This window comes from Balaenoptera acutorostrata, chromosome 10, assembly GCF_949987535.1.
Source record: "Balaenoptera acutorostrata chromosome 10, mBalAcu1.1, whole genome shotgun sequence".
In the NCBI taxonomy this organism is placed as follows: Eukaryota; Metazoa; Chordata; class Mammalia; order Artiodactyla; family Balaenopteridae; genus Balaenoptera; species Balaenoptera acutorostrata.
In genome coordinates, this window is record NC_080073.1 from 71121762 (window position 1) to 71143841 (window position 22080).

A 22080-nucleotide genomic window follows, 5' to 3' on the forward strand; every position below is an offset into this window, starting at 1 on the left:
ATTAAAATACTGACATGCAAACAAAAGGGAAGGAAGTGAAAGGATTATCAGGAATCAGATTTAGACTTCTGGATAACAACAATGATGAATACTGAGTTTAAAAAATTCTTAATATTATAATTTTATAGATTAAGTGCATTATATTTTATAATATGTTTAATGATACTAGTAAGATATAAATTAATGAAGTAGGATGACTGTAAAATGACATGAGTGGAAAATGATTTTCAACATTGTGGAGTAAAATGGAGCAACGACAAAAAAGATCAGAGTATTAGAATAGAGATTCTCAAAACCATTTTTTTAAAATAACAAGCTCATTGAGATATAATTCACATACCATACAATTTATCCATTTTAAGTGTACAATTTAATGGTGTTAGTATATTCACACACTTGCACAATCATCATCAATCTTAGAACATTTTCATCATTTCCAAAAGAAACCCCATATCTATTAGCAGTCACTCCCCATGTTCCCCCAACTCTTTCTACATCTTCCCCTGGCAACCACTAATCTACTTACTGTCTCTATGGATTTGCCTATTCTGGGCATTTCATACAAATGGAATCATTCAATATGTGGTGTTTTGTGATTCGCTTCTTTAACCTAGCACAATATTTTCAGAGTTCATTCATATTGTTCCATGGATCAGTATCTCATTCTTTTTTATGGCTAAATAATATTCCATTGTGTGGTTATACCACATTTTAGGCATCCGTTCATCAGTTGATGGACATCTGGGTTGTTTCCACTTTTTTGCATTATGAGTTATGCTGCTGTGAACATTTGTATACAAGCTTTTGGGTGGACATATGTTTTCATTCTCTTAGGGATATAAACTAGGAGTGAAATTGCTGGGTTTCATTAACTTTGTAACTCTATGTTTAACCTTTGGAATAACTGACACACTCTGTTTTCCAAAAAGGCTTCATGCATTATTTTATATGTGCGCCAGCAGTGGATGATGGTTCTACTTTCTCCACATCCTTGCCAACACTTGTTACTATCTCTCTTTTTCATTTAAACATCATTTGGATGTGAAGTGGTATTTCCATGTGGTTTTGATTTGCATTTCTTCATGGCTGTTGATGTTGAGGATGGTTTCATGTGCATATTGACCATTTGTAGATCTTTGGAGGAGTGTCTATTCGAATCGCTACCCATTTAAAAATTGAGTTATTTGTCTTTTTTATTATTGAGTTGTGAGAATTCATCATACATTCAAATCCTTTATCAGATATATGATTTGCAGATATTTTCTTCTGTTCTGTGGGTTTTTTCATTTCTTTTTTTTTTTATAAGCCAAGCAAATTAAGAATGGAGGGTTTTTTTAAAAGATATTTATTTATTTATTTGGTTACACTGGGTCTTAGTTGCAGCAGGCGGGCTCCTTAGTTGCGGCTCCAGGACTCCTTAGTTGCAGCTCACTGGCTCCTTAGTTGCAGCTTGCCAGCTTCTTAGTTGTGGTACGCAGACTCCTTAGTTGTGGCATGTGAACTCTTAGTTGCAGCCTACATGCGGGATCTAGTTCTCTGACCAGGGATCAAACCCAGGCCCCCTGCATTGGGAGTGCAGAGTCTTATCCACTGTGCTACCAGGGAAATCCCCTCTTTTCATTTTCTTGATAGTATCCTTTGAAGCACAAACATTTAAAAATTTTGATGAAGTCCAATTTATCTACTTTATCTTTTGTCCCTTGTGATTTTAGTGTCATTTCTAAGAAATCATTGCCAAATTCAAGGTCACAAAGATGTATGCATATGCTTTGTTCTAGGAGTTTAATAATTTTAGCTCTTACCAGAATATTATATACATATATACACACACACATATATATATATTTAAAAACCTGGGCTTCCCTGGTGGCGTAGTGGTTAAGAATCTGCCTGCCAATGCAGGGGACACGGGTTCGATCCCTGGTCCAGGAAGATCCCACATGCTGCAGATCAGCTAAGCCCATGCGCCACAACTACTGAGCCTGCGCTGTAGAGCCCGTGAGCCACAACTACTGAAACCTGCGTGCCTAGAGCCCATGCTCTGCAACAAGAGAAGCCGCCGCAATGAGAAGCCTATGCACCGTAACGAAGAGTAGCCCCTGCTCACCACAACTAGAGAAAGCCCACGTGCGGCAAGGAAGACCCAATGCAGCCAGTAAATAAATAAATAAATGTTCCTTTAAAAAACCTCAGGGGAGCGTTGGCGTTGTGAAAACTTGGCTTCAGCGTCAAAAGCCCTAGGTTTTCGTACTGGTTAGTTGCAACTTTACATGACTGAATGTCAGAGTACTGTTTATAAATTAAGGTTAATATCACGTGCATTGAATCTTACAGGATTTTACTTAGTATTGAATAATATTATGAAAGTCAAAGTCCTTTGCCAAGTGTCAAGTGTAAATAAAAGTTCAACTACAAGTAAGAGAAAAGGAGGAAAGGAGTTAATAACTTTGAAACTATTAAGTAATCATTGCTACAGTTTAATATTATTAATTTGGGGAAGAATTAACTTGAAACCACATCTCCCATCACAGTGCAATAAGTTACAAAATGGTAAAAAATTGATCATCATGGTTCATCTGTAAAAAATATCTAAAAGAAAATAGAATAGCTTTGTGTGTACATTTATTCTGATTCTAGAAAACAAGTGTGGCATCAGTGATAAGTACGCTGTAATATGTCAGAAGACAGGCAACAGAAAGGGTGAAAATGTGTAATGACAGACATAATGAAAAAATAATTGTCCAAACCATTTAAAATGGCATAAATCTAGAAAGACAAATAATAATTAAGAAAAATGTAAATATAGGAATCTCCAAAGACTTACTGTTTAAAGGGGATGCTCAGGTAATTTACAGGTAAGGAAAAAGTACAGCAAATTAGTACAAATAGTCAGCCTCCATCTTTCAGGGCTATGAGGAAACAGGTAAAATGAAACCTTCCGGGTATGAATCAAAATATGACTGTTGTTTTAAAATAAAGTAAAACATACCATTTTGACTTTTAACAGGGTCTTCTGCAGTATTATGATGAGTTATGTCAGGAAGTGCCTCCTGTATTTGTCAATCTGATGACCCCTAAAGTGAAAAAGGTTGGTGATATTGAAGGTTTATATTGACTTCCCTGTCGTTTAAAATTAGATTCCAGTTCTATAGATTATGGATTTTAGAACATCTATTCTTGCCAAAACCCTCTTTCTAGTTCAACTTTATAGCTCTATTTTCCCTACAGGATGATTTCTTGTCTAAGTTTTGTTGCCTTTGAAAAACAAATAAATCTAAATAATGAGCGCTTTCTAAGAATCCATGATTGCTTTATGGACAGCCAAAGATGATTAAAAACAAAAGGTCACCTTTACTAGGTATAATGGAGGGGAAATAGAATTAAGGAAATACAGCCTATAATATTTCCAGGTAATAAAAGCCAGACTTTTTTATAAATGCAGATGCTCCTTTTTAATAATGGAAACTGTTTTTCTCTTTTTCTAGGTGGAATCTGTGTTGAGACAAGGGCTCACAATATTGACATGGTCATCTTTAACACTAGAAAGCTTTTTTCAAGAAGTTGACTCAGTTTTGGATATGTTCAGTCAACTCTTAAAGAAGGTATGATGGATACATTTTTAAAAACTACATACATTAATACTCAGGCTGTAAGTAATGGTTTGATTATCTATGAAAACTCTTTAAAGGGTGTGACTTTTAACTAACAGGACATCCATTACGTTAAATAAAAAAGCTTTATGTTTCTTTAACTGATTTGGGGCCTTTTCATTTAGGGTTGCCTTGTTCTTGTCCCCAAATTACCTTGCCTTTAATATGTTAAAATGATGGTTCATCTCCACAGTGTAGTTTAGAAAATGGAATAGTTGTAGACTGTGGAAGATGGCAGGATGGAGTGCTTACATTTTAAGGCATCTAATGTTAAGTAGATGAGGTAGTCATCCAGTTGGAGACTGTCTATTGATTTCTGATATGTTTGCTACATGAAACATGCATATCTTTTTAGATGTGCTAGTCTGTCTGTGGCGGCAGCATGGTGTTATAGACAAAACCCAGAGGCTTGGGAGTCAGATAAACCGAAGTAGGATTCTTCGACTTTCACCAGCTGTGTGTTCCTCCCTGGGTTACTTGACTTCTCTGAGCCTTGGTTTCTCTAGCTGTAAAACTGGGATAGTAATGATTCATGGGCTGGAATGAGGACTGAAGGAGATAACGCATATGAGGTTATGGCACATGTTGCTGCTCAATTAAACTTCAGTTCCATGTCAAGCACAGATGTACTCCTAAAATTCCCACCGAATTATGCTTGGCTCAGGATGCAAGTTTCCAGATATAGCCCTCTAAATCAATTTATAACTCAAGGGCATTTTGGATGAAAGAGGAGTTTTCTTCTATGTGTGTTTTCTCATTGGTAGATCAATGACTTGTGTGAAATGCATATTGATACAGTTCTAAAGGAGATAGCCAAAACGGTGTTAATTTCCCTGCCGGAAAGCGGTGCTACCAAAGTAGAAGATATGTTGACACTCAATGAGGTATGCATTTATGTGTTATATTTTATTCATAGAAGTATTGGCTCATAAACCTAAAATGTGAATTTGCAATCTACAAGTAGAAATCTCTGTCCATGGCATTTAGACATTCTGGGGGCTTTTTGGACATCCTCAGCTCCAAAGACTTATAAGGTATCAACAGCTCAAGCCCAGGGTCACACCTTAGACATTATCTTAAAAATGTCCTCAGCCTCATGCTGGAGTCCCCTTGGGTCCTGTCTGTGTTCACTGCTCTTCTTCCTCTGTGCATGCTCCCAGGGCAATATCATCTACACTCATGGTTTTAACCACCACATCCTTTCCCCTTAAGTCACCCGTACACCTGGGCGTCATCCAGCCTCCTTTCCTCACTTCCATCCCCAAACCCAGTCAGTCTTTTAGGGCTTAGCCAGGTGTTGCCTCTTACTAAGATTCTGCTTGAATTGCCTCTTCTTTTCCATACCTACTACCCTTTTCTTAGGTCACGCTTTTATTCATTTATTTTTTGAGCAGAGACAGGTTTATCGCAAGGGCCATGCAAGGAGAACGTGTAGCTCATGCTCAAAAAGGCTGAACTCCAGATCAGGCTTTTAATGCTCATTTGAGTTTAGCATGTGATGTTGTGATCTAACCGGTTTCTCTGCCCCCATATTTGGCCCCGTCATATCCATCATCCTCCACCTTGCCACCAAAGCTGATTGTGGAAACTCCCCAGCTTAAATCCTTCAATGGCAGTGGCACCCACCTAACCTCCTCAGCATCACATTATAGTGATCTTACTTGATTACCCATTTATCCTCCATTGGCTCAAAAGCACAAAGACAGGAACCCTGTCTAATCATTTTTGAGGCCTGGCACATAACACAGTCTTTCTCAAAAGCACTCACTTTATGTTTTGTTCAAAACATAAAGCGAAGACATTTTTCTTTCTTGCCTGCCTTGTGCTTCAGCTACACCCACCTTGCTGGTTTGGGTCACCTTGCTAATGTCCTTTTCAAGACAACCAAGGATGGCTCCATCTCAAGGGATCTAACCTGACCCATGGGAAACAGGTGACTTTGCCTCTCTTTCTATGGAAATGCAGCTTCTTCTTCCCAGGACACCTTTCTGTGCCTTTTGGGCAGCCAGCCAGCCTCTTGTTTCAGGACTACTTAGGCATGGGGAAGCCCCTCTATTCCCCGATTGTAGGGGTCATGGATCAAGGTCTCTGAGTAGCTCTTTTGAAGTTCCCTTCACTTATTTCTACCAAATCTCTATCAATGATCAAACTTCCCTTCTATAACCTCAAGGTGGGCAATGTGCTGAGGGTTACCTCCCCTGCTATCTTTGGATAAACTGCCTTTTTCATAATGTGTAGGATCTTAAAAGCATTTGTTCTCAGCATTGGGGCCTTGGCTGTAACGGAGACAGCACTAAATGACCAATTTTAACACCTTGTGTTCAGAGTATGCAAGTTTAAAATGATTATATCTTCCTGGCCATTTTTCTCTTTTATCATTGTTAAACTTTTTATCCTGAAAGTCTATTTTGTTTGTTATCAGTGTAGTTACACCAGCTCTTTTTGGTTATTATTATCCAGATATATCTTTCTGTATTCTGTTATTTTGAACCTTTCTGGGTTCTCCTATTTTAGGTTTTCTCTTGTAAAGAACATTTAGCTGGATTTTGTTTTTAATCTACTCTGAAAAATCTCTGTTTTTAAAAAATTGGTAATTTTAGTCTATTCACATTTATCCTATCAATATATTTGGGTATACTTCTACTCTCTACCCTCTTACTTTGAATTTTCTATTTACCCAAATTTACTTATCTGTTTCTTGAAGTTACTCTTTATTCTTTTTCAAATATATGTGGTCTTTTATATAATCTTCTTCCTTTCTCTTTTTTAAATTCTACTTCTTCATTTAGATATTTAAAATATATTTTATAACAGTCCCATTATCTGAAGAAATTGGAGGTCTAATTCTGCTCTTTGCTGTCTCTGTCAAATCTTGCTCAGGATGGCTTGTGTCTTCATGTTTTTAATGTTTTGGATTGTGAGCTAATTTGCACATGCCTGTTTAGTTGAGAACCTGTCTCTTTTTATTTGCTCCTGTGTGGTACCTAGGAGTTTTACCAACTCAGTCGATAGTTTGAGTTAGTTTCTCAGACGATAGAATTTCCAAAACTCCAAGGTAGTATAGATATAATCTCAAGTCCTAAACCTGTGTGAGGTGAGCTAGTGGTTGTAAATTTCCAAGGGAGACGTTGTCCGTCTACCCCAGATTCTCAACCAAGATCGCTAACTGTGCTTGAGACCGCACCCCTTGATTTGCCTGATGACATGTGGGGGGAGGGGAAGGGTTCCAACCTCCTACCCTTGTGAAGGGATCCAAGGCCTCATGTGGTTTTTTGGTTATGGGAAAAAAACCTACAAAAGTTATAGCTTCAGCTTACTTTTCATTTTAGGCCTATGTCTTTTTTTTTTTTTGAGATATAATGTGTATACAGCAGATTGCACAAATCTTAAGTGCACTATTCAGTGAATGTTTACATATGACACACCCCTGTAACCTTCTCCAAGAGCAAGATTTTTTTTTTAAAGATTTATTTATTATTAATTTATTTACTTTTGGCTGCGTCAGGTCTTAGTTGTGGCACACAGATCTTCGTTGAGGCATGCGGTGCGCAGGCTTCTCTCTAGTTGTGGCATGTGGGTTTTCTCTTCTCTAGTTGAGGCACACAAGCTCAGTAGTTGTGGTTCGTGGGCTTAGTTGCCCCATGGCATGTGGGATCCTAGTTCCCTGACCAGGGTTCGAACCCGCATCCCCTGCATTGTAAGGCAGATTCTTTACCACTGGGCCACCAGGGAAGTCCCAATCCAAGAGCAAGATATTCAACATTTCCTTCACTGCAAATGATTCCCTCCTGCTCCATTCCAGGCAACAAACATCCTCCACCCCAAAGTAATCACCATTTTGGCTTCTGTCACTGTATATTAGCTTTACCTGTTTTTGAACTTCACATAAATGGAATCATGCAGCATATATTCTTTTTTTTCAGTTTTATTTTCTTTTTTTTGATGTGGACCATTTTTAAAGCCTTTATTGAATTTGTTGTAATATTGCTTCTATTTTATGTTTTGGTTTTTTGCCCACGAGGCATGTGGGATCTTAGCTTCTCCGACCAGGGATCGAACCTGCACCCCCTGCACTGGAAGGCAAGTCGTTACTACGGGACTGCCAGGGAAGTCCCACACATATTCTTTCTGGCTTATTTTGCTCAGGGTCTGTGAGATTCATCTGTGTAGTTGTGTGCAATAGTGGGTTCTTTCATTCTCATTCATTGCTGACTAGTATTTAAATTTCTGAGTTTATTACAATTTATGTATCTGTTCTACTGTTGGAGGCATTTGGATAGTTCATAGCTTTTGATTATACACTGAGCATTCTTGTACATGGTTTTTTTTTGTGAACCTAAACACCTGTTTTGGTGGGTATATTCCCATAAGTGAAATTGCTGGGTCATAGTCATAGATCATGAATATATTTAACTTTCGTAGAAACTTTCTTTTTAGAGTTGATGTGTTTAAATTAGGAACCAAACAGGTTCACACATTGCATTTGATTCATATACCTCTTAAGTTTCTTTTTATCATCTCCCCTTTCTTTGCTTGTACCTTTTTTATTGCAGTAAAATATACATAACACAAAATTTATAATTTTAACCATTTTTTTAGTGCACAGTTCAGTGGCATTAAGTACATTCACAGTGTTCTGTAACCATTACCACCATCTGCTTCCAGAACTTTTTATTCTCTTCTACACAGGAACTCTGTACCTATTAAACAATAATTTCCCATTTCCCTCCCCTCCACCCCAAACCGTGGTAACCTCTATTCTACTTGCTATCTTGATGAATTTGCCTATTCTATGTATGTCATGTAAGTGAAATCATACAACATTGTCCTTTTGTGTCTGCCTTATTTCACTTAGCACAAGGTTAATCCATATTGTAGCATGTATCAGAATTTGATTCCTTTTTAGAGCTGGATAATATTCCATTGTATAGATAAGCCACATTGTGTTTATCCATTCATCTGTTGGTAGATGTGTGGGTTAGCTATTGCGAATTAAGCTATTATGAACATTAGTGTATAATTATCTGAGTCCCTACTTTCAATTCTTTTGGGTATATACTCAGAGTGGAATTACTGGATCACATGGTAATTCTATGTTTAACTTTTGAGAAATCACCAGATATTTTTCCACGGTGGCCATACCATTTTACCTTCCCACCAGCAATGCACAACAAGGGTTCCAATTTCTCTACCTGCTTGCTGACAGTTGTTATTTTCCATTTTTGAAAATTAAAGCATTTTTCATAATAATCTGAATGGGTGTGAAGTCTCATTGTGGTTTTGATTTGCCTTTTCCTCATGACTACTGATGCTGAGCATCTTTTCATGTGTTTATTGGCCATTTGTATACTTCTTTGGGGAAATGTCTATTCAAGTTTTGTTTTGTTTTTGCCATCTTCCTTCTTTCAATGCTCTTCATTTGTTGAATAAATGGGGTCATTTGTCCTATAGAATTTTCCACGTTCTAAATTTTGCTGATCATATCCTAGTAGTATGATTTAACATATTAACATATTCTTCTATCCCCTAAGTTTCCTGTATATTTTAATTAGCTCTGGAGGATTGATTCAGTTCAGGTTCAATTACTTTTTCTTTTCCTGACTGAAGAGTTCACAGGTGACACTGTGTACATCCTATTGCATCACATCAGGAGGCACATTTTATCAGGCTGTTTCCCTTTTCGTGATATTAAGATTAATTAGTGGGCTGAGATGCAGTCAGCTTTATCCATTATTATAAAGTTTCCCACCAACCTTTCACCTGAAGAGTTTAGCAGCCTTTGATTTTTATTGCCTAGAGCCATTATTGTTGCCTAGAGATTGCAAAATGTTGATTTTCTAATTTTAGCATTTATGGAGAAAAGATTTCTATAAAGAAGAAATTTCTCTCATTATCTGGTTGGTTACTGTGAAATAATGTTTGTACAGAAAAGTCAAGTTCAGTGCTTCAGTTTTTATTTTATATACCAGTTTTCAAAATAATGAATTGGCTCACTAGCAACTTCTAAAATACCCACTGCGGTTTAAATTATTTAAAGATCATTATGAATATATGGATTATTATATATTTGAGGGATTCAGTCCATTGCAGTCATTATTCTTTTTTATGTTTAAATTTTCTCATCTTTGTCCAGTGGAATTCTACAGGCTGGCTTCTATGTTTTTGATATGACTCCAGTAGTCTTTGAAAGCTTTCTTGCTTCCTGGAACTGTAGGAAATCTTAGGCTTATCTTGCACATTTCCTGCCCCAGATCTGGGATTACTCATTTTTCCAGTCAGCCCTCATTCCTTTCAGTGTTACTTGTGGAAAATGGTATTTGGAGATCACAACCTAGGTGCTAGGAAAGGCACTCATTGTTAACTTTTAGCTATTCTTACAGTATTATTTCTGCATCTCTAACTAACATACTTGGGGTACTATTTCTTGAGTTGGCAAATAGAGTCTGCCCTATTTCCTGGGCTCCGTGTTATTCTAGGAGGGAGAGCCCTTCAAATGCTGTATGGTTCTTTTTTCACCAATTGAAACTTTCCAGAAAAGTCTCATGTTTCCTGCCTGGGGATGAGGGGTAATTTCCTCCTTGTCATTTTCTTCTCACTCATTCTAGAATCTGACTGTATATACTTCATACCAGGTCTTACTTATAAACGAACAGCATATGAAGGAGTAGGGAAATTTCTACATTGGTTTCCTTCATTTTGTCCCCTTTACAGTGAAAATCATTTCTATTGGTATGTGCACATAACTGTTCTGACAGTATCCACTGCTCAGTGGGGTGAAATTCACACTACCAAAGAAAATTTACTTTGAACATACAAACAAAAAACGTTCATGTGCATAGAAAAAGAAATAAATCACATAAATGAGGCAAATTAGGATACATTAAAGGTGACTGAGTGTGAATGTGGTGGTTACATTGATGGCACAAGTCAAAATACAGGAAGTGGAACTTTGAAGCGCACCTTTGTCAATCAGTATGCGCCAGTCACTTGCCCTAGAGGGATCTAAGATCTAGTAACACATGGGCTGCCTTCCCACAAGCCTATCACTAGGTGGACAATTACAGTGAAGATAGAATAACGTTCGTAATGACAAAGCAAGTTGGATAACACTTTGGGCAGAAATCAGTTTTGGAAACATGCTATATATAACGCTAATTTTGGGGGACAAGTTTAATTTGCACTAACCAGTGGTTTCAGACAATACTGGGAACCAGGGCTATTTGCAGTAATGGCAAGTCCTCCTTATCTTGGAGCACCTAACTGTGGTTGTAGGACAGATTATGTTAATTATTAAAAAGCTACCTTGTGTTAGCTTCAAATCTGTCCTTCTACTCTATGATGCTGGGGATGGGACTCTGCAAATTACATTTATCCTTGGCCAGCTGGCTCCCTTTTATGCTTTGCAGTGGGGGCGATAGGAGGCTGGACAAGAGAGAACGGGCTTGCTCTTTCCTGTTTTGCCTCTTGTTGCTGACACTTTTACATGAGCTATAGCTCTTCACCCTGGCAGTGGCCATTAGTTCCAGGCCCTAGCTTTTTCCAGCTTTTCCGGAATCCACCTTGTGTGCCTCTCAGATGTACCAGCTTCAGGAGGTCCCTCTCTGAGCTTCTGGGCCAGCAGCGCTAGGCAGGCACCTCCCTCACTTCCCAGTTCCAGGTTCCAATAACTGCACCCTCCTCCGTGGGCTCCCCCGCACCCCAGAACGGGCACTGCTTCCTGCGGTTACTGTCTCTCTGTGACCTCTGTGTCCCTTTTTGCCTTTTTGGTCCTTTAATAGTTGTTTAACCAATTTTTTTATATTAAATTCTCTCGTTCTGTCTGTTAAAATAGCTGGTGTGGCATCTGTTTTCCTTATTGGACCCTGATTAACATACCTGTATATTGGTAGATATACAAATGGAATAGAAAATTCAGGGAAATATTATGATCCAAGTTATGAGAGGAAAACACCAGGAAATACGTGAAAAGGTATTAAAAATTCTATCAGCAAAATCACCCTGGCTCCATGGAGACAGAAAGTAGATTAGTGGTTGCCAGGGCGGTGGAGATGGGGGAGTGGGGAGTGACTAATGGGTATGGGGATTCTTTTGGGGTGATGAAAATGTTCTGGAATTAGATAGCAGTGAGGGTTGCCCAGCTCTGTGAAGATACTAAAAACCAATGACTTGTGCACTTTACAAGGGTAAATCTGTGTTATATGAATTATATCTCAATTTTTAAAAATAGGAGCACCCCCCTCCCCACCCATAAAATCAGTTTGGCTGCCTTCCGGTCCATCCCCGGCCTGCTCCTCGGCGTTGCAGTCTGTTCTTCACTGACTTGTAAGAATGGTCTTATTAATCTTCAGTGACTAGTTAGTCTTCCCAAGGAGAGATGCTTTACTTTGTGTGGCCCCAGCTGGTAGTGGCACCAAATAGAGGCAGTTTTTGCAGTCTGTTGTGCCATGGCGTTATTTTGACCCTTGTTAAACAAAAGAGGATGGCTGGGCCACTGGGTCACCAACTGAGACAGGAAATTTCTTTGCAGTGGAATGTGTACATCTAAGTTTCTTACTCCTGGCTTTTATGGCAGTGTGAGTTGTCATGGGTATCTGAGATAATCTAATTCACCAAGGACCAAATGGGAGTTCTTTGATCAGGGTTCAGGTACTAGGATGGAGCTGGGAATGTTGTGTATGGGACAGTGCCAGTGAAGGTCCCAGCAAGGTGAGACGCCTCAGGAGTTGCAAGGGAGAGAGTCAGCAGCACTGCTGGGGCTGAAGGTACCAAAGAAGGAAACAGTGCTTTCAGAAGCCAGTAAAAGTGGGAACCGTATGGAAGGGCTCATCCCGTAGGAGCTGAGTTTGTGAAGAGACACAGCCTCTACCAGAGATGCAGCCCTACTGTCCTCTACCAAGGAGGGAGTGAGAGTTACCCGCCCTACAGCTCTCCAATCTTCTGCTAGTGCTTCCCGTTGGGTCAAGCCCAACTGGAAGTCAGAGAATAAGGGAGCCCCAGGAGGCAGCTTCCCTCTGCACAGAGCAGGGCAGAGAAGAGCTGAGAATGGGTTGCAGGGGGCAAACGGAGAACAACCAGCACCTGGAGTGCCTGGCAAGATGGCCTTGACAGAGTTGCAGGGATTATTTATAGTTTTCTGAATTAAAGTAATGTAAATAGCTTGCACAGCCAGAGCTCTTGGTACATTGCTGACTGCTTCTGCATCCAACTCTTCTTTCCTTCTTGTTCCATGGAGGAAGTTCCCACCTCTTTTCAAAATTGAGGTCCTTCACACACAGGCTCTAGATTCCATGCCTTTTTGCTGTCTTGGCAACCTTATTCCACCAGTCTTTCTTCCTCTTCTAGGTCTTCAGCTTTGTCCTCTCTCCGGGACCCCTCCCACCAGTAGTCTAATATACTCTCCCCTTTTCCTCGCCAACAAACAAAAACCTTTGCATATCTTCTTCATTTCTCATTCACAACTAAACTTCTCCAAATGCTCACACATGCTGCTTTCACTTTCCCATCTCTCATTTCCCTGCTCCATTTCCCCCCCAGTTCCTGCTTCAAATTATTTCTGGTACTAGCTATTATTTTTGACAACTTTATTGAGATATAATTCACATACCATATAATTCACCCATTTAAAGTGTACAATTCAGTGATTTTAGTATACTCACAGAGTTGTGCAGCTATCACCACAGTCAATTTTAGAACTGTTCATCACCCCCAAATAAATACCATACTCATTAGCAGTCATTACCAATTTCCTCTCAACCCTCCTAGCCCTGGGCAGCCACTAATCTACTTTCTGCCCCTACAGATTTGCTTATTGTAGGCATTTCATACAAAGGGAATCATATAGTATGTGGTATTTTGTGACTGGTGCTTTTTTCACTTAGCACAGTGTCTTCAAAGTTCATTCATATTGTCCCATGTATCAGTACTACATTTCTTTTTACTGCTGAATAATAGTGCATTGTATGGATGGACCACGTTTTAGTTATCCATTCATCAGTTGATAGACATATAGGTTGTTTCCACTTTTTGGCCATTATGAATAATGCTGCTGTGAACATAAATGTATAAGTTTTTGCAAGGACATTTCTCTTGGGTGTATATTTAGGAGTGGAATTGTTGGGTCATATGTTCACTCCAAGTTTAACCCTTTGAAGAACTGGCAGACTTCTCCAAAGTGGCTGCATTATTTTACATTCCCACCAGCAGTGTATGAGGGTTCCAAGTTCTCTGCATCCTTGCCAACACTTATTATTTGTCTTTTTGATTATAGCCTTCCTAGTGGAGTAAAGTGGTATCTCATTGTGGCTTAAATTTGTATTTCCCTAATGGCTAGTGATGTCGAACACTTTTTCATGTGCTTATTAACCTTTTATGTACCTTCTTTTAGAAATGTCTATTCAAATCCTTTGCTCATTTTAAAATTGGATGATCTGTCTTTTTATGTTTTAGTTGTGATAGTTCTTTATATGTTCTAGATACTAGTCCCGTATCAGATTGCAAAATTTTTCTCCCAGTCTGTGGGTTGTCTTTTTACTTTCTCGATGGTGTCCTTTGAAGCCCCAAAGTTTTAAATTTTGATGATGTCCAATTCATCTATATATATTTTTGCTGTTGCTTTGCTTTGGTGTCATATCTAAGAAAAATTTGCCTAATCCAAGATCATGAAGATCCATGCTTATGTTTTTTTGAAGAGTTTTGTAGTTTTCGCCCTTACATTTATTTATTTTTTAAAAATATTTATTTATTTTTGGCTGCTTTGGGTCTTCGTTGCTGCGCACGGGCTTTCTCTAGTTGTGGTGAGTGGGGGCTACTCTTTGTGATGCGCGGGCTTCTTATTGCGGTGGCTTCTCTTGTTGTGGAGCTCGGGCTCTAGGTGCACGGGCTTCAGTAGCTGCGGCTTGCAGACTCTAGAGCACAGGCTCAGTAGCTGTGGCGCAAGGGCTTAGTTGCTCTGCGGCATGTGGGATCTTCCTGGACCAGGGATCGAACCCGTGTCCCCTGCATTGGCAGGCGGATTCTTAACCACTGTGCCACCAGGGAAGTCCCTCACCCTTACATTTAGATCTATGCTTCATTTTAAGTTAGTTTTTGTGTACGGTCTAAGGATCTAGTTTCATTATTTTGCAAGTGGATATTCAGTGGTCCTGGCACCAATTATCAAATTCCATTAACTTTATTATTATATAGTATTGGAAACATACAGAAGAATTTATGTGGCATCTTCCCACTTATTCCTGTGACCCTGTTCTTTTAACATAAAAGCTGACTTTATGTTATTTTGTCGAGGTTTCCAGAGATATCATGGGAGTACCAAGATAAACATATGTGTTTAATCTGTCATGTTTGACTAGTAGTCTGGTTTCTTTCTTAGGGGATTTCAAAGCAAGTGGAGGGGGTGTGTAAATAAACACGTGTGTCCAATCTTCCATGATCAGCTGTGAGTGTCCACTTGCTTAACACTTGTTTTCCTTGCTAGACTGAAGTGGCTCTCAACCACCATTGTCATTCCAAAGTTTAACACTGTGTTGAATAACTTAGAAAGGGTGGAATGAGCGAATGATGGAGCAGAATCTGAAGAGTTCGTGGGGGTGGGGAGGATCAGAGAGTGTCTTCAGGTGGGAAGAGGAACACCGTTTCCCCTGAGACTGAGAAAAGATGAAGATGGGTTCAGATACAGATGAGGTTGTGTAAATCGGGGGGACAAACTTGCAAGTCTCTCTCTCTCAATCTAGTAGCCAAGAAAGGAACACGTGAAGGCAGTACAGAGGGAATATGGGATCTCCCAAGACTTATCTGGGGAGAGGTTGCATAGATAGGCTCGGATTCCTTTGCAGAGGTGATTTTGAAGGCCCAAGTTGGCTGCTACCATTTACTTTTCTCTTTCCTAAGACGCATGGACATTGTATGTCAAAGGGCCTATTCAATTTTATAATCCAGTTTTCTTTTCTGAATTTAGTTCTCCACTTCTTCCTAAAGCCTTTGCTGACTATTAGAAAAGTTCAAAAGGCAAAAAGCACAGGCTTTTAGAATCACACAAAGCTGGTTTCAAACCCCTATTCTTATCACCTACTGTGTGACCTTGGGCAAATTTTTAATTCTTTCTGAGAGTCAGTTTTCTCATCTGTGAAATGGGTACAATAATATTACCTATCCCAAGAGGTTGTCATTTAGCTAAATGAGTTCATACACATAAAGCTCTTAAATTGATGCCTGGCATACAACATCATGCTCATTTAAAAACCTCATCACATTTGAATCTCAAAACGACACTTTGGATTGTCCTTTTCATTCTTTTTCTTCTTTTTTTTTTTTTAATGTTTATTTATTTATTTATTTGGCTGCATTGGGTCTTTTATTGCTGCATTGGGGCTTTCTCTAGTTGCAGCGAGCAGGGGCTACTCTTCGTTGTGGTGCACAGGTTTCTCATTGTGGTGGCTTCTCTTGTGTCAGAGCACGGGCTCTAGGTGCACAGGCTTCGGTAGTTTTGGCACGCAGGCTCAGTAGTTGTGACTCATGGGCTCTAGAGCGCAGGCTCAGTAGTTGTGGCGCACAGGCTTCGTTACTCCATGGCATGGGGGATCTTCCCGGACCAGGGCTCAAACCCGTGTCCCCTGCATTGGCAGGCTGATTCTTAACCACTGCGCCACCAGGGAAGTCCCTGGATTGTCCTTTTTAAAAACCATTTCTCATTTTCAACTTTGACATCTTCATCTCCTAGGCCTTCAGGCTTCTTTCTTTTTGCCCATATGAATGGGAGTGTAGATCTCTGTGTGTGAATGAGTCAGGTAAGGTCAAAAACTTTGAATTTGGGACTTCCCTGGCAGTCCAGTGGTTAAAACTCCACGCTTCCACTACAGGGCCGCAGGTTCGATCCCTGGTCGGGGAACTAAGATCCCGCATGCCACGTGGTGCGGCAAAAAAAAAAAAGAAAAACCTTTAAATTTTTCTTCTTTCTCCTTTTCTTTGCTTGAGACTTAGCAGCTGTCTCAAGCTGCTTTTAGCCATTGACACTTTGGGGTCTGAAACATTATGCTGTTGGTCACTATATCTAGGTATTTTCAAATGGCATTAGAGTTTGATAAGTTGAAGTCATATTAATAAATTTCACAGTAGTTTTAAGTATCTGGAAATTAATAGTCATTTCTTTATTTAATAGACATACACAAAAGAATGGGCTGAGGTTCTAAACCACAAAAGTAAGCATGTGGAAGAAGCTGTCAAAGAACTTTTATCAATATTTGAGACTATTTATGAAGTTAGATACAGTGGGAAAACAGCAAAACAGTTAGCAGGTAACGTGGCTGGTTACAATGTTTGAATCACAAGTTGTTACAGATACGTTCTCAAGTAGGCACCTTGTGCTTGGCAGGCACCAAAATTCCAGACTCCCAGAAGGAGAGCAGATGTTCAGCATAAACCACACCGTTTGCAGTTTAGGCACAGTGAGCCCTTTTTATGAATTAAGGAATGGTGGGCACCCCTCTGAAATCCAAGTTCATAGATACTTACTGGGGACCAACCTTGCAAGCAGGCCTTTCCATGGATAGCAGTCTCTGGCCTGCTATGTTAACTGTTTTTTTTTGGTACAGCATTCTACCATGCTGGCTGTCACACTGTGTGGGGTGGCATCTAGTGAGTAGAGGCCAGGGATGCTTCTGAATATCCTCCATGGCATAGGACAGCCGCAACAACAAAGCACGTCAGTAGTGCTGAGGTTGAGAAACCCCAAGCTTAAACAAGTGTTCGCCGCATCTCTTCTTTCTCTGAGAGGTTTTCCACTTAGTTTAAGTAGTTTTCATCAGAAGTATCAAAAACACGAACATGTCAGCTTAAGATGGCAAACGCAAAAGGTAAACAGGTATTTTAGAAAGAGAGCCTGTAAAAAAAACCCCTCTTTAAATGTTTCTTAATTCTAGGTACTAATACAGAGTACAGTATATTTAAAGAGTGTATTTGTTAGTAGAATGTCAATTCTGTTGAGATGGGTGATTTAAATTGAATTCAAGGGTGATTTCCCCCAGCAACAAATTTTTAATTTTTTTTTAAAATAAATTTATTTATTTATTTAGTTTTGGCTGTGTTGGGTCTTCGTTTCTGTGCGAGGGCTTTCTCCACTTGCGGCGAGCGGGGGCCACTCTTCATCGCGGTGCGCGGGCCTCTCACTGTCGCGGCCTCTCCCGTTGCGGAGCACAGGCTCCAGATGCGCAGGCTCAGTAGTTGTGGCTTACGGGCTTAGTTGCTCTGCAGCTTGTGGGATCTTCCCAGACCAGGGCTCGAACCCGTGTCCCCTGCATTGGCAGGCGGATTCTTAACCACTGAGCCACCAGGGAAGCCCCTTAATTTTTAAATTAAGAATTTTTTTAAGAAGGAGCTTCCTAAGAAGGTTTGGTTATATAGAATAAATCAAATGCCAAGTATTAACTGTTATATTTTTGTTTTATCTTTTGTCTACAGAACAGAGAAAACATGTTATTTTTGGAAGTGAAACAGAAGAGGGTGAAAGTGCTGATTATGAGACTAATATTGTGCCTGAGGTTGATGTTAATGATAAAGAAGATGAATTTAAAAAGGTATTTATTGTAAAACAACCTTATGCAATTTCACAGAATTATGACTCATAGGATTGTAGATTATCCCAAATGGTGGGGGTTTTTTTTCCAGGCAGTTCTGCAAGCAGTCTGTGTGGATTTATTACCAATTGGATTTATAACAAAATCCAGAAAATATAATTTTCAATTCTATACTGTAGCATCTGACAAGATACAGCAATCCTTACAGTTTTCCCCAACACTGTCAACTTTTAATGCTATTCTGTCAATTACAGTTTATATAGTTATCTCCCCCTATTGTGACTGACCATGTTATCTTATGTAGTAAATGTCACACCTGGGATTGTAGTGCCAATCCATTTGACTCAAAGTGGAGAACTTTGTTCTCATTTATTCTTTTTAATGGAATTACCTGTATTGCAAGACCGGATTTTGATTCACTTGGGGTCCAGGGATCTGCGTTTTTTATTAACACTGTGGACTCTCCCGCAGGAGAAACCCCAGGTGGGCAGATTCTCACATTATGCTGAGCTGTGTTGAGAATGAAAGTTGAGGAGGAGACATGGGGATTCTTCACCCTTCTTAGGCCTTCTTAGGCCTTCTAGTTGTGCATCAACTCTAAATGCCACTCCCACATTTGTACTAATTTCTGCTTTCTCCTGCTCCCATCAGTTTTCTTTTAATCCTCCGTACTCATCTTTTCATTCTTTCTCCATTTTACATTCTTTTACACTCTCTAACCCACACCCTAATACAGTCTTGGAAATAAACAGCACGCATTTGTTTCACTTTCACCTTCTGGCTCAAGGATGCTATCACTAATTGATCGGGAAACACTTTCCCGCTGAGTCTAGATTTTAGCTGTAGATTGCTTCTCAGTACCATGCACCAGGCAGCTACTATCAGTTGGTGGGGGTCAGCAGGAGAGTTCTCTGCTTCCAACTGCATTCCCTTTGACACTGGCTGGGGTCCTTAGAGCAAGACTGAGTACCATCGGAGCCTCTCAAAATGGGGGATCACTTAGAGCTGCATCAGTGCAGACATCTCCTAAACAGCCTCTGCCTCTCAAGTCCATCTTCCACATCGCTTCCACAGTGGTCTAACGTAAACATCTGATTATGTCATGCCTGCACTTTAGCCTGGTAGTTGACCAACCCGATCATATTCCTCTTTGTTCACACCTGATAAGCCTCCCTTCTGACCCAACTCAACCTGACTGGCCCACCCAGACTCAGAGGGTCAGGGTGTAGGGTGGAGAGGAACAGTGTGGCCAGAGCCTGGCTTCGGATGCGTGAATCACTGTGCAAGCAAGACGTAGTGCCCAGATTCCTGCCCAGGCTCAATATTTATTCTGTGCTCTGACCAATAAATGCGGCTACTTCTTCTCTGGTGGGAAAGAAGGGCTTGCAGAGAGGGACAAACCTTGGTGCCAGGACGGTGGAAGTTTCATCCCATATATTTTGGTATCATACATGTTAAAATATGTTTATCCACCAAGCTGAGATTTTTGAGGTTGGAGACTACATATCCTCTTGTGCCCACACCTCTGAGCATTGAAAAGTGTACCACACTTAAGTGCTTCAGTTTTGTTGATTGAATTATTGAATATTGAGCAAACCAGGATTACTTTCAATTAGCTGTTTTTGAATTTTGGCTTTTGAGTAAGGCCTTATAATTTGCTAGGGTGTTTATGAAAGCACACTTTTCATATATTCTTATTTGTTTTAAAAAACAAGTAATTTAGGATTGAATTTATTTCTACAATATAATTGAAATTGTATAGTTTATTATTTTTCATCTTTCGCATGTCACTTCTAATATTGTATTATTGCTTTGGGGGTGTTAGAGTTTTTATTTTTTGTACCAAATTTAATATGATTTCTCCTTACAGGAATGTAAAGAGGTCTACGCTTTTTTCTCTCATCAATTACTAGACAGTCTTCAAAAAGCTACACGGTTATCTTTGGACACAATGAAAAGAAGAATATTTGTTGGCAGGCAAGTTGAAAATATGCTAAATATGTCTGGTAATACTATCACAACATAACGCTAAAGCACTTTTTATTTTTATTAATTAATTTTAATAATTGTAAAATTTAAAACGCGGCATTTATGAAAAGACTATGAAAACAAGCGTGTAATACTGCAAGAACAGTGATAAATGAACAACCATGTTCCTAGCACCCAGGCCAAGACAAAGAACACTGAACACTACCAATACCCTTACTGGTCCTTCCTCTGCTCACCCAAAGGTAACCACTATCCTGAACTTGATGTTTATCAGTGTCTTGGTTTGCCTGACAGTTTACCCCATGTTTGTATCATTTAATTTTGCCTGTATTTGAACTGTGTTCAGTATTGTTTTTGAGACACATCTATGCTGATATATTTTATTTTCACTTCTGTACAGCTCGAGTATACACATTCTGTTTTATCACTTCTATTGTTGGTGGTTGTTTGGGTTGTTTCCAGTTTGGGCAATTGTGAACATTCCTGTGCATGTCTCCTGCTGCATCTGCTAAGAGTGGAATGGCTGGGCCCTGGGGTGTGTGCATGCCTCAATTTACCAGGCAGTGCCTAGCATGAGAGTGCCCATAGAGCCTCATCCTTGCACACAGTTAATGTCGTTCAATTAAAAAATTATTGCCAGCATATAGGGTGTGAAATGGCATCTCACTGGGATTTAAATCATTTTCCTGGTTACTGATGAGGTTAAACATATTTTCATGTTTACAAGCCATTTGTGCTTTCTCTTTTTAAAAATTTGCCTTCCCTTCCCTTTCTTTCCCCCTCTCTTCCTCCCTCCCTCCCTCCTCCTCTTTCCCTCCTTGTTTCTTCCTTCCTTCTGCCTGTTTTTCTATTGGATTGGATTTATTCATGGATGGTCTCAATATATTATTTTGTTGATGATAATTTTAAACTTCTATTTATGATATTTTTTGCTGTGTTTAAAAATATTCAAATCTATCAATCTTTTCCTTAGTAGTTTGTGATTTTTATGTCTTTTAAAAGAAATCTATCTGTACTTCATAGTATCTTCGAAAAGTTTTAAAGTTTTATCTTTTACAGTTAGGGGTTTAATCCACATGGTATTTATTTTGTGTTTAGTGTGAGGTAGGAGACCAGTATATTTTTTTCCATATGGTTAATTAGTTAAAAGAAAATTAATTTTTCTTTTGAATGGTTATTTAAATTACACTGAATCTATAGGTAAATTTGGAGAGAATTAGCATCCTTACAATATTGAGTCTTCCATTCAGAGTCATGGATTACCTCTCCATTTATTTGTCTTTTTTATTATTTCTCAACGAAGTTTTGTAATTCCCTGTGTAAAAGTCTTGTACATTTTTGTTAGGTTTATTCCTTGGTTATTCATTGCTGAATTTTAATTTAATTGCACTATTAAAATCTCCCAATGTGATTGTGAAGTTGTCAAATTTTCCTTCTGTTTCAGTTGTTGTTTTATATCTTTTAAGGCTATGTTGTTAGGTGCATGCGATGTCGTATAGTTAAGTCTGCCTAGAACACTGTTTATTTTATTTTTATTTGATGAGCCTCTTTATCCATATTAATCTTGATTTCTCAAATTCTTTTTAGTCTGTCATTAATTATACTTTCCCAGAGTTTTTGGTATACCTTTTCTATCCCTTCATTTAATTTTTTCCATGAAGCTTTTTTGTTTTACCTTTTAAAAGCATAATATACCTGACATATTTTATTATTGACATAGAGTTGATTTACAACGTTGTGCCAGTCTCTGCTGTACAGCAAAGTGACTCAGTTATACACATATATATAGATACATTCTTCTTTTATGTTCTTTTCTATTATGGTTTATCACAGGATGTTGAGTATAGTTCTCTGTGCTATGCATTAGGACCTGT

General features: G+C 39.1%; 1 protein-coding gene across 1 annotated transcript in view; it reads left to right on the top strand.

Annotated features, from left to right (window-relative positions):
* The window catches only part of DNAH8 (dynein axonemal heavy chain 8), a 337653-nt gene that overhangs the window by 55285 nt on the left and 260288 nt on the right, over positions 1–22080 (top strand). The window contains exons 19-24 of the mRNA XM_057555266.1: positions 3008–3088; positions 3486–3602; positions 4415–4534; positions 16804–16939; positions 18102–18217; positions 20088–20194. Of these exons, the coding sequence (XP_057411249.1) occupies positions 3008–3088; positions 3486–3602; positions 4415–4534; positions 16804–16939; positions 18102–18217; positions 20088–20194 (677 nt within the window). The remainder of the gene's footprint in view (positions 1–3007; positions 3089–3485; positions 3603–4414; positions 4535–16803; positions 16940–18101; positions 18218–20087; positions 20195–22080) is intronic.